Here is a 14126-nt window from a genome sequence, read left to right on the forward strand (position 1 = left end):
CCATCGAGGGAGCCTTTACATGGTCATTCCACTTGCTAAGAATAGTAGCAAAGTCTCCACAGAATCATACATTATCATGTCTGAAGGGAAAGAAACATTGGAATAATGTAGCTTTGAAATAAAGATGGGATGTAGATGTATAGAACATATTTGATTATATATATATATATCTACTCTATGAAGGCCAAGATATAGGGGTGGGTGGGGAGAAGTTAAACAACAGCAGTTATGAAGCTATTGGGTTACAATAAAATGAAGGTGTGTGTGGTTGGGGGTGTGCGTGTGCATATGTGAAACAGGTAATGAAAGAAGACAGTGTACTCACTCGCTAGTCACAGTAATGAGGGTATTGTTAATCTTCAGTTTATCGCCTTCCTTGCTAACACAAGCAGGGAATTGTCCATGAGTACTATCATATGTCAGCATGTAGACCTAAAACAGAGATAAGAGTCTCAACACTTAAAATTGAAATGTAGAGGATTTGATGAGAAAGCTTTGATAATAATACAACCAAAAACATGCCAGGATTTGTCACACATTCTTTCCAAGACTCAAGGCAATACAGCTGTCTTACTAATGCAGTCTTCTTACTCATTGCATAATTTTTATCCTACTTAACTTTTATGATGCACCCTGCTTTAAAAATTCTAAGACTAACTTTACTGAACATTTAACTGTCAGTTACACTCTGGACAATTTTCTTTATAACAATACATCAAAACACACACACACGTGTGTGTGCGTGCATATGTAAGACAAGCTGTAAATAATGGTCATTACATGGTCTTCCTTATTGCAGTAAATTTAACTTACAGCTGTTTCCAGTAGTCATTCTAGGTCCGTTGTTGATAGGTTTACTCAATTGGTCCATTGATCAGTTGAGGAAAACTGAACAGCCTAAAAAAGTTAATGCTATTTTCATCAGAGTCATTTCTGGAGCACAACCCCAGATTCACAAAATGGAATGGTAAGGAACTATAACCTCAGACTCTGCCACGAGAATACAAGGAGTTCTTTACTAATCTAAACAATATTGTTAGCCTGGTGTAATAACAGAGAGCTTATAAAGTATTTTGTCCAGATTAATAACCCCTCACTTTAGCTCTGTTTTATATATATATATATATATATATATATCTTAGTATATGAGAAGAGATCAGAGAATTCCAGTGTTTAGTTCAGGCAGCACTCCTGTGAACAACAACAACTATCTGAATACAGTAATCCCTCACCATATTGTGGTTCACCCATCGCAGTTTATTATTTAAGCTTACATCGATTCGTCTGTGGTGTTTGTAATAAAATAAATATATACAAATTTTTAAAATAATTTTTAAAAAATACAGTACTGTTTCTACTTTGTCGATTTTCACCTATCATGGGGGGGTTTTGGAACGTAACATCTACAAAATAGTCAAGGGATTACTGTATAAGTGAACTCATCCAATTTGTTGCTATAATCTATTTATTCTTTTTTTGGCATGCCATCAGTAACGACAATGAGGTTTCCAGTTGATCTGATCTAAGGAACAGCCTGCTTGTGAAATTAACATGCAAGTGGCTGAGCACTCCACAGACACATGTAACTTTAATACCAAAAACTCCATCCTGTCTTCCAAGAAATTTCGGCCATCAATATTCAATAAAGACCACAGCCAACTACGTAACGCTTCAACAAGGGATGCAGTTGTGTGATGAGGGCCAGAGAGACAGGACTGCTCTTGCCTAAATTAGAATGGAATTGGCAATATTTCATTGTTGCAGATGTACAGGAAACCCTAACAGCTACAACAATGCTATCTAATCATTAGTTGGTGGTCTGTCATTCATGCATCACCCTACAAGAGAGTGAGGGTTTGAATTAGGAAGCTCCCATCTAGACCGACATTGTAACTACAGTTAGGGGGTCCATCACAGTCTCGCTATGTGATTGGTCACTAACTCCAGTATTTCTGCATCCCTGTGCACTACTTGCTTTCTTCTTTTACTGGACACAAAAAGTCAAAAAGAGAAAGAAGAGTAGATAATACATAGATGCTAAACTAGTATAAATTATATTTTCAAGGGAGAAAGTGATGCGTGCACATAAAACTCACTCTCTTGCTCTTAAGCCAAGTGGCAAGATAAAGGTAACTGATCAGAGAATGTAGGTGACTGCCAAAACAGCTGAAAGGAACTCCTAACATTGCATAACCAGTTAACTTGGTATGTGTCCAGGTTAAAAAAATATCACATCATATATTTGTCCTGCATCATGGCTTCTAGCCTAGCAAGAGGGTATGTTGCCATGTGGATCAACTGTCTCTTTGGCTGTCACTGTCAACATCAAAGCTGTGAAGATGGAGGTTATTTCTTCTAAACCATGTTTCAATGAAATGCAAACATGCCACTAACAATACTCATGCATATTTAATGTGCATATCTTTATCTTTCATCTTTTACTTGTTTCAGTCATAAGACTGTGGCCATGCTGGGGCACTAACTTGAAGAATTTCAGTTGAACGAATCAGCCCCAATACTTATTTTCTTTATTAACCCCCCTTATTGTATCGGTCTCTTTTATCAAACCACTAAGTTACAAGAACATAAACACACCAACACCAGTTAAGCAGTAGTGGGGCTCAAACACAGACACAAAGATACACACATACACACATATACACATATAATGGGCTTCCTTCATTTTCCATCTAACAAATAGGATGACAGATGGGGCAATATATAGACATTAGTAAGTGAGAGACAAATAACAAAACTACTAGGTGTTAGAATCACGGCTATGATTAGTTTACCTGTCACTTACCATATAGTCCAGCTCAATAAAAGGATCGTTGACAGCAACAACATTAATATCCTTCTTTAAAGAAGCACGTAGTATGATGCGGCCAATACGACCAAACCTGGAAAATAATGGAAACACATAAAAATAACAATTTACCTTTTCCTATGATTAACGGTATTCAAAGCTGTTCGATCTAATATTCAAACATTGTGTGCCCCAACCTGGACTGTAATATACAAAGTGTCCTTAAGAAAATGGATATGATTAGAGGGAGATTTAGCATCTATTTCTAGGAGGTCAATTGACCACATAGAAACTCTCTTAGTTGCTCCCTCTTGAGGAAGTTAGGAGAAACTTGAAGGGCATGTATCACATTTTACTTGGTTCTCTACATACAACTGGTAACACAAAACCTTGAACCATTGATCTATTCTTAAAATTACATTTGACGTTGTTAGTTCAGTCTTTAAAGTTTAAAAGTAGCCCATTTAGAAGCAGACTTTATCTACCCAAAGTACTGTGTACATTAAGAATGTGTAAACAATCATAGAAGTTGAGTAAACTTCATGATTGTTTATTCAAAACTCTGATGTGGCCTGGTATTTCCTTTCAACGCTTACCTATGTTAACTATGCTTTGTATTTCACTTTTTTGAGGTCTGACAACCCTAAATTCTAATCAATGTGTATCCCCTAACTTCAGACAGACACCCAAAAATAAATCTCTATGGTCTCCAAAGAATAAGAATGAGGAAATGTGGTATAGGAAGAGGGAAAAAGTGAATGATGCTATTTTTAAAAATTAATCACTTGTAAGATAAATAAAGGTGGTGAAAAGCAATAAAGCACTACTATTCTCCTCTCTGTAAGATGAAAATTGCAATAAAACACTCTAAAACTGGAAATAATATTCGTTGTGTTTCATATATAATTAATAATATATGTTGTCAATACAATAGAATATATTAAACACCTTTATACAACTCAATATCAGGTGAGCGAGTGTGTGTATACATTGTGTTTCTTTTATCTTGTAATTTGTTTCAGTCACTGGATCATGGCCATGCTGGAGTAGTGCCCCAAAGGGTTTAAGGCAAACAAATCAATCCCAATACTAGTGTTTTTTTTTTAAGTGTGGTATTTATTTCACTCGTCTCATTTGCTGAACCGCAAATAAAAATTATCTACAGGAGGGTGTTCACAGTGTAAAAGCCTTTCCAACAGCTAAACGATGAAGTAAGAACCAAGATTACTCTCTAATATTTCTCTTCTTAATAGAGCTATGCTAGTGGAGTGCAGGTTCCTCATAGGGCCTCTCATGTTGGACAGGTAAAAGGACAGAGGCCAGACAGATGTGAACCACCTGTTCCCGGAAGTAAAAATGGGTTTGCAAGGGGATAAACCTCCCCTACTTCAGGAAGGCCACCAAATGACTTTTCTCCTCCGTTCTCAGCTGTCTTTCCTACTCCTCTCCAGCTGGATCCCTGCTTTTATTGATCTGCCTCAGTAACTCTGCAGCTTTTTAGCTTTTCTTTATATGTTTTCCTGAGGTTTCGTTTTTTTTAAATGATCGTCAATGCTTCTGTAACTTTGCTTTTTCCTGAAGTAGGGGAGGTTAGCCCTATGCAAACCCATTTTTACTTCTGGAAAGAGGTGGTTCATATCTGTCTGGCTTCTATCCATTCATCTGCCCAACATGAGAGGTCCGATGAGGAACCCGCACTCCACTGGTATAGCTCTCAAGGTCATTGGGGCATGCAAGCCACCACACTGCAACAAAGACGGGACCTTGTGGTGGCAACAAAGACTGGACCATGTTGAGGGGTAATGCAGAGGAATGTAGTGAAGTTTCACTACCACTACCACATACCTACAAATCATTAGTATTTACATACCAGCTTCCAGGAATGCATTTAATATGTAAAATTGGTATATCCAATAACTATACACCACTGTATATACAGTGGCTACTTAAGCAATGTGTTCAAGGATGATTAATGAGTTAGATGGGTGCTGATGAAGGGGGGAAAAACCCCTGAGATATGGCATATACACCCATTACCCATTTTTCATCTTTGATCTCATTGTTTGTTTGCACTTGATGTCTCGTATACAAAATGTAGTAATGAAAGTCAGTGCTGGCTATCATTTCTATAGAATGACTGTGGAGATAACCTTATCAAGTAATGTAAAAGTGCACTGCTAAAACAGTAGAATGAGGTATTGACTTGTAAAACGTTTAATATACTTTTAAGTTTATTATGGTCGCATAACAAAATACCACATGCCTACAAGTCATTAGTAATAACAAGACAGGTATAGCTACTACTAACAACTCCTGTACAATCCCACAAGTCTCAAAGACCCTACAAAGTTGGTTTTAACACTGCCCTTCCTTCTACAAGTCATAAAATGTTCCAATGTGATCTATAGTGAAGCACCTAAATATCATTGTGCTTTCATTTAAATCATTTTGTAACAGTAGAAAACTATATGAACTAGCAAATGAAGAATGCAAAACGGTAGCTTACCCATTGATTCCAACTTTGGGTGCCATTTTCTGTAGAAATGAATAAAAATCAAAATTAAAATAATACAAAATCAATAAGTAATTAGCCAATAAAATACAAAAAGGTAAACAAAGAACGTTTTTAATTGGAAATCATTTGTTTTATTAGAATGAAAGGCAGACTGTATGATGTTTGTGTGAGAACAGCCATAAAACCTTTGCCAAAATAGAACAGAACTTATTGCAGCTCCCCAGCTTACCAGTTTTCAGTCCAACAGTCCAACCCATGCCAGCATGAAAAGCGGACGTTAAATGATGATGATGATGATGATGATGATGATCAGTAAGGCACTGTAAGGGCAATGAATTGGAAGAATAAGTAAAGCACTAAGCAAAATGCCTGATGCTGTCCCTTGGTTCACCAGCTCCTATAAAACATCCAAAACCATGCCAGCATATAAAAAAATCAGACATTAAATGATGAGGATGACAACATGAAAGTTGAAAATATAATAATTTGATGAGGGTTATTGGAGCAGCAGGATATTACACTCCAAGATTTGTTGCCTTTCTCTTAAAATATCCATAGAGGAAGGAAATGTCAACTAAAGTTGTTGAGGTGAAGTCAGAATGACAACTTTACCACTTTCATTACCACAAAGTACATAAGGAAAACAGCCAGCATATGAAGACAGCACAATCATTAAACCTATCTTTAGTAGGCTGTGACTCCGAAAATGTTTATCCATATCAGCACACCTTTACGGTCTATGTATGTCACACAAACACGAAAACAAACACAAAAGCAGAAACACACAGCTGTAAAATATGCACAAACACGCACACACGGATGTTTATTAATCAAACTCACTTGATTAGACAAACAATACAGCCCATAGGTGCAGAGACATTCACAAACACACACAGGCAACAGCACACATGGATACAGACAGATAGACATAGAAGTACATACTTCCTGAGAGACACCCACAAACAAGCACAGAAGCAGCGTATGAAGAGAAACACACACACACATATTCACACAGACTTTAAATATTTTATAAGCTTCACATTGATATTGACTAGGAAGGTTAACATTCTAAATACATCCACCTACTAACCGTCAAAAGTTCTACTTTATCAAGTTGGTTATTAATACTCTGTTCTCACCACCAACCCCATCTGCACAAAGTTAGTCAAACTCAACAACTGATAACCTTATCCTTAATCTTAACATTTATAAATTTTATTAACCTTTCTTCAATATACCCAAGGTCAGAGTTTCAGCTCCACCACTACCACCACCACCACTACTACTACCACCGTAAAAGCTTCAATTTACTTGAATCTTTACAACTGCATTGTCATTCTAAATGAGGGTTTTTAGGTGGAGTGGGGGGTTAACAAGGGTGAGAAAAACAAAAGGTGAGCAGATAACACACACACACACACACACACACACACACACACTGAGAAAGGACAAACCCACATGCTCAGTGCACACAAATCTCTCTCTCTCTCTCTCTCTCTCTCTCTCTCTCTCTCAACAAGCTCCCTTACAGACTTTAAATGAAATAAGGGTTCATATTTTTAAGTTCAAAATTGCAGGTAGCATGTGCATTCAAATAAAATAAATGAAGTGGTGAAGTTCAGTCAAAACTAATACATGCAACATCTCAGTCCTACCCAGTTTAACACCATCCTGAGTAGAGCAGTTCTCTCTGTTGCAAGCTTTCTCTTTCCTTGGACCATGTTTCTCGAGCAGACATTTTCACGTACAGGTTCCGCAGGGTATCAGCGGCAACAGTCTCACCAGTCTCAGAGGGATGGTAAATGCCTTGGGCATCATCCCTCCTCTATTGACTAAATACATCATTATTTAACATCCATTTTCCTTACTGGTACAGATTGGACAGTTTGAGAGAATTTGAAGAGCCACAGGGTTGCATCAAGCTTCATTGTCAGCTTTGGCATGGTTTCTACAGACGAATGCCCTTCCTAATGCCAACTACTTTACAATATATACCAGGTGATTTTTATACAGGGGTGGGAGGAGGTAAGTGACTAAGTGGTTAGGGTGGTGGACTCATGATTGCAAGATTGTGTTTTCAATTCTTGAACCAGGCAATGTTTTAAAGGGAATTTTTCTATTATATCCAGCAAAATAAATAGCCATGTATCAGATGAAGCAATGATATAAGTTGTATAAGATTATGATATAAATAGCAAATGTGTAACAGTTTTCTCTACTAGAGAGTGGAAGAAAGATATAATCTTTAGTGAAACATAAAAGTCATTTAAACTGAGTTGAGAAAGTGGAGAAAGATATCTTACTTGGCAGTGGACACAGTTTCACAAGTCTACAGCTGATAGCAATAGTGAAGGGAGCACAATCTTTGTAATTATATATACATACAATGTATGTATATATTATATTTAATAGGTTAGAGTGTTAATTAGTGTGTGTGTGTGTGTGTGTGTGTGTGTGTGTGTGTGTGTAGATGATGAAAAAGAGACAATTAAAAGAGAAAAGAAAATGAAAAAGACAAAGGAATGAGAGGTAGGTGTATGGGGCAGAAAGAAAGTGTGTGACATGATAACAAGAGAGAGAGAGAGAGAGAGAGAGAGAGAGAGATAAAAGCAACAGTGAAAGAAAAGCATGATATACAAATATAGACAGAGAGATAGATAGACAGATATGTGTGCATACATGGATGTATGTGTGGGTGGGTGTATGACAACCAGAGAGAGAGTATGCATGCTTTTGGTAAATCAACCCCAATTAAAGTTAGATAATAAAGAGGAGGAAGATCTAGATAAACAACCACACAATTAACAATAAGAATATGTCACCATGATAATAATAATAATAATAATGATAATAATAATAATAATAATAATGGTTTCTTACCTCACACAACCTACCTACCCATTCTTTTGCATGCACACAGACACACACACAAACACAGACACACAAAACCACTACTAGACTACTTTTACATCACTTAATACTTTTCCAACACACCATTTGAAGTTTTATACTGAACTGATAATACTTTTAGTCACCCACCCCCCACACACATAGCTTTAGTCTTTAATAACCTCCCCCACTCCCCACTAAGACTCTTCTTCTCACCCCACAGCTCTGGTGCATGTCAATAAAAACCAACAAAAGAAAGACAGTTCTTGAAAAGAATTCCATGCAGGCAATTAGTCCATTCTAAGCCACAATGGAGAGAGAGAAAGAGAGAGAGAGGGGAGATAGAAAAGGAAGCTTAGGAATGGAGACAAATGTTTGAAACAGAATGAAGAAAGAAAAGACAAGAAAAAAGGAATTAACAAGAAGAGTAGGGAAAGACAGAAAGGTGAGCAAAAGAAGGTAAGAAAGTAGCAGATGGAGAGAGAGAGAGAACAATAGATAGATTTCAAGCACCAGCTTTTATTACCATCTGCACTGGTGAAAGGGAGAGGGGCTGAAATAACCAACCTTGGTATAGAACCAACTCAAGATTACAGCTGATGGTACCACCATACCTAGTTCAAGCAACAATAGGTACCATCACAAACCTGCAGTACTCTATATCTTGCAACATCATCTGCTCCTCCACAAGTGAATTTGTCAACCATCCACAGATCCCCAAAACACCACCATACGACTGGCAAACATAGCCACCATCTACAATACATTCCACTACAAATCTGAAAACCATCCACGGTAATCTTCTCTACCAACTAGAAAAACAGATGCGTTATATAAGATTAATTTTTGAGGATGTGATCAAAGACTTTTTAATTTTAAAAAAAGCAGGAGAAAATGTTTGAAATATAAATAAAGTGGAAGTATACAAAACTAAACATTATTTTCCATCTTACTATTAGTTTTGTTTCATTTTAAAAAATTAAAATTCATTTTATGGTTAATTAGTGTTCATAGTTTGAATTACATATATATGAGGCAATCAAGATCTTTTAAGAGCTTAGGGCCTCTATGTGTCTTAATCCTGCCCTGCTTTCATCCTACACCATCACAAACCCCGACCAACAACTTCATCAGTCAAAAAACATGAGCAAGTAGGAGAAAAATTCAATGGGATACATAGATGCTAACCATTCCAGCTGTTCATGTTTTACTGCAGACTTCTTTAAAACAGTGGTTAGTGTGTGGGAGATGATCTATTGATGATAGTGGTGGTGGATGATGTGATGATGTTGAGGATAATGGGGTGGTTGTTACTGTGCTAACGTAGGAGATTATACTGTTGATTGGCATCATAGTGGTTGAAGATCGTGGTGGTGGTGGTGTTGGCTATATTTAACCAATCCTAACATCCCTCATAACAACACTCCCACACACACCTGTTCACACTGGGTCCAGGGATGGGGGTGGGGAATAGAGAGAGATCAATGAAGTTAATAATCATTATACATGTGCACAGACACCGTGTAGATGTGCATGTAATTACAGAGTATTATTGGCATGTTATATTTGTCAAAACAAATATCTATTACAGCTTATCCCTTACTTAATGACAATGATGAGTATTACAAGTTGAGTAGGCAGAGAGAGAGGTGAAGGAAGAGGAGCCAATGCCAATGAAGTAACACATGGAGCAAAGGAGAAACAGAATTAGGAAGTGGAGAAGAAAGAACAGCATCTGCAACAAAAAGACAGCAGAGAGAGGAAGAAGAAAAATGGTTAACAAAAAATTCAATTACATTTTATTTATTTCAAATATCTTTTCCCACAGTGGTTGACTTTTTGTGATCTCCTTGCCCTTCACTATCAAAGGCTCTTGATAAGAACCCCATTAAAGCTTATTTGGTCTTTATCTACAGAGAAGTTATGAAACCGATAGAGAGCAAAGTTAACCATTCAAAACACCCTGAAGCAAACTACAGCCGCAGAAGGAGTTGGAAATGAAGCTGTTGACAAGATTACTAAAAGTGGTTCTGGCTATTTCTCAAGAAAGAGAGAGAGAGATTTTAGTGTAAACATTGCTAAAACTACTTTTTAGCAAAACAATGAGGGGGCCTTTATGCAGACAGTTGCAAGAAATAGCAGTTACAACTCCCTCAAACCACACCCTGTTATCTTAGATAAGCAAAGACAAGTTTCATAGATATATTGGTTCAAATTTTGGCACAAGGCTAGCAATTTCATGGGAAGGTGTAAGTTGATTACTCCAACCCTAGTGCTCAACTGTTACTTATTTCATCAACCCTGAAAGGATGAAGGCCAAAGTCAACCTCAGCAGTATTTGAACTCAGAACATAAAGACAGACAAAATGCCACTAAACATTTTACCTGGCATGCTAATGATTCTGCCAGCTCACCACCTTAAGTTTCATAGATATATAAAAGATGGGACGGTCATTGCTTGAACATCTCTGATCACAGATTTTCTTCATTGGAGCAAACTTGGGGCTAAAATACAAGCCATTACCTTGAATAAACATGCACAGCTAACTACATAAAGTAGAATATTGGTTTATCAGTCAAACAATTAGTGGATGTATGAATGTATGAATGCATGTATGCCTGTAACTAGCTAGACAGACAGACAGATATGTGGTAGATCATGGGCACAACACAACTGATGTCTATGACCAAGACACATCATTCTCACCCAGAATACAACTCACTGCAAGTAGCTACCATGATACCTTGAGACGAAACAGTAGCAAGACTTCCCTAAAATCACATCCAAATATCTTAATGAAATGAAATTACACATAGGATAATGTAACCCTAGATGCACTATAGCTGGTAAAAAAAACAAAAGGATCATCATGGCTATATTCAGAGGGTACTTCATTGATCAAGAGTGATCTGAGACTAAACGACAAGAACTGGTTGTATCAACATACAACAGGACTATGAGCAAGGAAAAAAAACTATCACTGTTATTATAGTATGATTCTGAACTGACAATAATAATAATAATAACAAAGATGAATAAGGGTATATTAATAACAAAAACTGTTGATTTATCAAAATTACTTCTGCTTCCAGAATGAATGTGTGCAAAACAACCAGAAAACAAAAAAAAAAATAGCTTCTTTTCTTAAGGGTAATTTTTATATTTATTTTCACTTTAGCATTTAAACCAGCCATATCTGGCTCAAATATTCTACCTGTTTTATGTTCTAACCTACCAGATTTGGCATATCACACCTACTCTACAATCTCATCATCAAAATCTTGAAGCTATGAGATAAGGCATGGTTAGTTCAAGACAATGTGAATAAATAAACATCACATTTGACAAGAGTAATCTGAATGCTAAAGGGTTCAATAAATACAAAATCTCACAGTCAAAAAGTGCTGTAACATATTCTCTTTGCATATCTAACATCAGCATTAATTCATTGAGATTCCTGCAATGTTGTCAAACAAATGCACAAACAGAGAAAACTTGATGCACTTTTTCCATCACTTTCTTCTGTGTCATCACCATCATCTGCCTCGTCTGATAAAAGAGGAAAATCAGAAAAATTGCTGTATACTGACATTTTTAGAGCAAGAAATAAACCACACAGTCAGATTTCTTTTGTTACTCCAAGAATCTGATGGTAGATAAATACTCAAAAAAATACCCTCATATGAGGGAGCAAAGAAGAGAATTATGAAATACTGGTCCTATTTCAGTGGTTCTTGGAGATCCAACAATGCTTGTGGTTTCTGGGACCAAATGCTTTTACTGTTGACATGAATAAATCTCAACTGTAATTTACTATAGAGAATCCAGGTATCACACATACATGCACACACACACACACACACACAAGGACATATAACAAAAGTCATTTGTACATTAGTGTATATTTACTTAGCAATCAACAACTGTTGACCTCCAAGCAAGTTGTGGCATCTCTGCTTTCCTTATCATAGTAAGCTTATCCATTAAACTTTTATGTATGTACATAAATGTATGTTACTATATATGCTTGTGTGTGTGTGTGTGTGTGTATGCATGTATATATATATATATATATATATATATATATATATATATATATATATATATATGCTAATATGTATCCATATGTGTGTGCATGGAGGTTGTCTAAATAGAAACATGGATATATTTACAACACACTCACATATAGATAACTACTTACTCGCACACACACGTATTATAAATTTACAAATACATATGCACATACACCACAACAGACTCACACAAGTCCAAATAATTGAATGGATAAGTTATAACACACAAGCATATACATAAAAGAGACCTGTTGTTGCTGCCTTGAGTAAATTGTGGAAGAATCTAGACAACTGTACACTTACCAAGTATTAACACTCTAAGACCCAATGACTATGTTCTTTCTTGCAATTTTTTAAAATTACACTTTTAAATAATTTAGTCATTCAGCTATCAGATTGATTAAGTCTCTTTATATCAAAGACCAATCCCATTTTTGTTTGATGGTCCTGTCAATGTAAGAATGTTACACACACATGGTCTTGTTCTAAACAAACCTGGGGACAAAGTGATTTTGACAATCTTCATCCCGGTACTGGGTTTCGGAATTTGAAATGTGAACAAAGATTGCCAATTATTCGCTGACACAGTTCTTAATTATTAACTGGCGCAGTTCTTAATTATTAACTGACACAGTTCTTAATTATTAACTGACACAGTTCTTAACTATTAACTGCTACCATAACATATATAGTTTCATAAAAGAATTCAGAGAAACAGTTGGTAAGTACTGAAATGGTCAGTTTTATTATCTTTAAATGTTAGATTTTATTCTTTACTCTGTTTAAGACTTTCTTCCTTATAATCTGACCATGAAGATAGACTTACAATTTATAGTCAACCTGACCCCTCCACCACACATATTTTTTTGTCTATTTCTTTATTTTGTATTATGATTATTATTGTATTTTGTCTGTCACTATATCTATAGGTTTAGTTTTGTCTGTAAACTGTTGAAAACAACACATCACTTTGGGTAAGCATTCTTACAGAGTGAAATGACAGTAGGATCTAATGAAGAACTTATTTAAACAATCACCTGAGGTGCATCTTACACCTTGAATGGCTGATAATGATTACACAACATCTCACCAATATATTACAAATGTAAAAATGTGCTGAAACCATTGTTGTGATTTTAAATAAAAAATTTTGTTTGTTCCATTTTCTATCATTTATCTATTTATATAAACTCCACAGTTACTATGGAAGGAATTCCCTGATGAATATTCAGTAGCAGGAACATTTCCACTGTATGATGACATCAGGTAGCCAATAACTGTGGACGAGCTTTGCATAGCATTCTACAAAGTTTTTGACCCAAATCTTAGCGAGCATGTGTGTGTGTATAGGTATGTATATGTGTGTATACAATAATCCCTTGTCATATCGCAGTTTATTTAAGCTTACGTTGATTCCTCAAAGGTGTTGTTTTGCATTTATAATAAAAATATATACAAATTATAAATATAATAAAAAAATATATAGTACATTACTGCTCCTACTTCGCAGATTTTCACCTATCACACAAGGGTTTTGGAACGTAACACCCACGATAGTCAAGGGATTACTGTATATTGATTACATATCTTTTATATCAAATTATAAAAGGTTATGACACTTCCCTGGAAATCTTTGGAGAAAAGCTGTTATTCACTGACTTCTCTAGAGTAAAGATTATTTGCCAACATAACATGGCAGTCCTGGTTTAGGATGAATGTTGTTGTAATTTAGCCCAAGGAGACACCGTCTCCAGCTCGCTATATGACACAACCTCTGTCCTTATGACAGTAGGATCCTACTGACTTCTCTGTCTTGTGATATCCAGAAATGTCAGTGGATAA

General features: G+C 36.1%; 1 protein-coding gene across 5 annotated transcripts in view; it reads right to left on the minus strand.

Moving 5' to 3' along the window:
• The window catches only part of LOC106880635 (glyceraldehyde-3-phosphate dehydrogenase), a 38835-nt gene that overhangs the window by 12428 nt on the left and 12281 nt on the right, over positions 1-14126 (minus strand). The window contains exons 1-4 of one of the 5 annotated variants that reach the window (XM_014930673.3): positions 7625-7670; positions 5313-5341; positions 2804-2900; positions 326-432 (exon numbers count right to left, since the gene is read on the minus strand). In XM_014930673.3, coding sequence (XP_014786159.2) covers positions 326-432; positions 2804-2900; positions 5313-5338 — 230 coding nt within the window. In that variant the 5' untranslated portion in view covers positions 5339-5341; positions 7625-7670. Of the gene's footprint in view, positions 1-325; positions 433-2803; positions 2901-5312; positions 5342-5550; positions 7671-14126 lie in introns of those variants that run through there. The other 4 variants (XM_014930672.3, XM_052970380.2, XM_089357039.1 and 1 more) reach the window with 4 other exon arrangements.

This window comes from Octopus bimaculoides, chromosome 9 (genome assembly GCF_046866305.1).
Source record: "Octopus bimaculoides isolate indiv1 chromosome 9, ASM4686630v1, whole genome shotgun sequence".
NCBI lineage: Eukaryota > Metazoa > Mollusca > Cephalopoda > Octopoda > Octopodidae > Octopus > Octopus bimaculoides.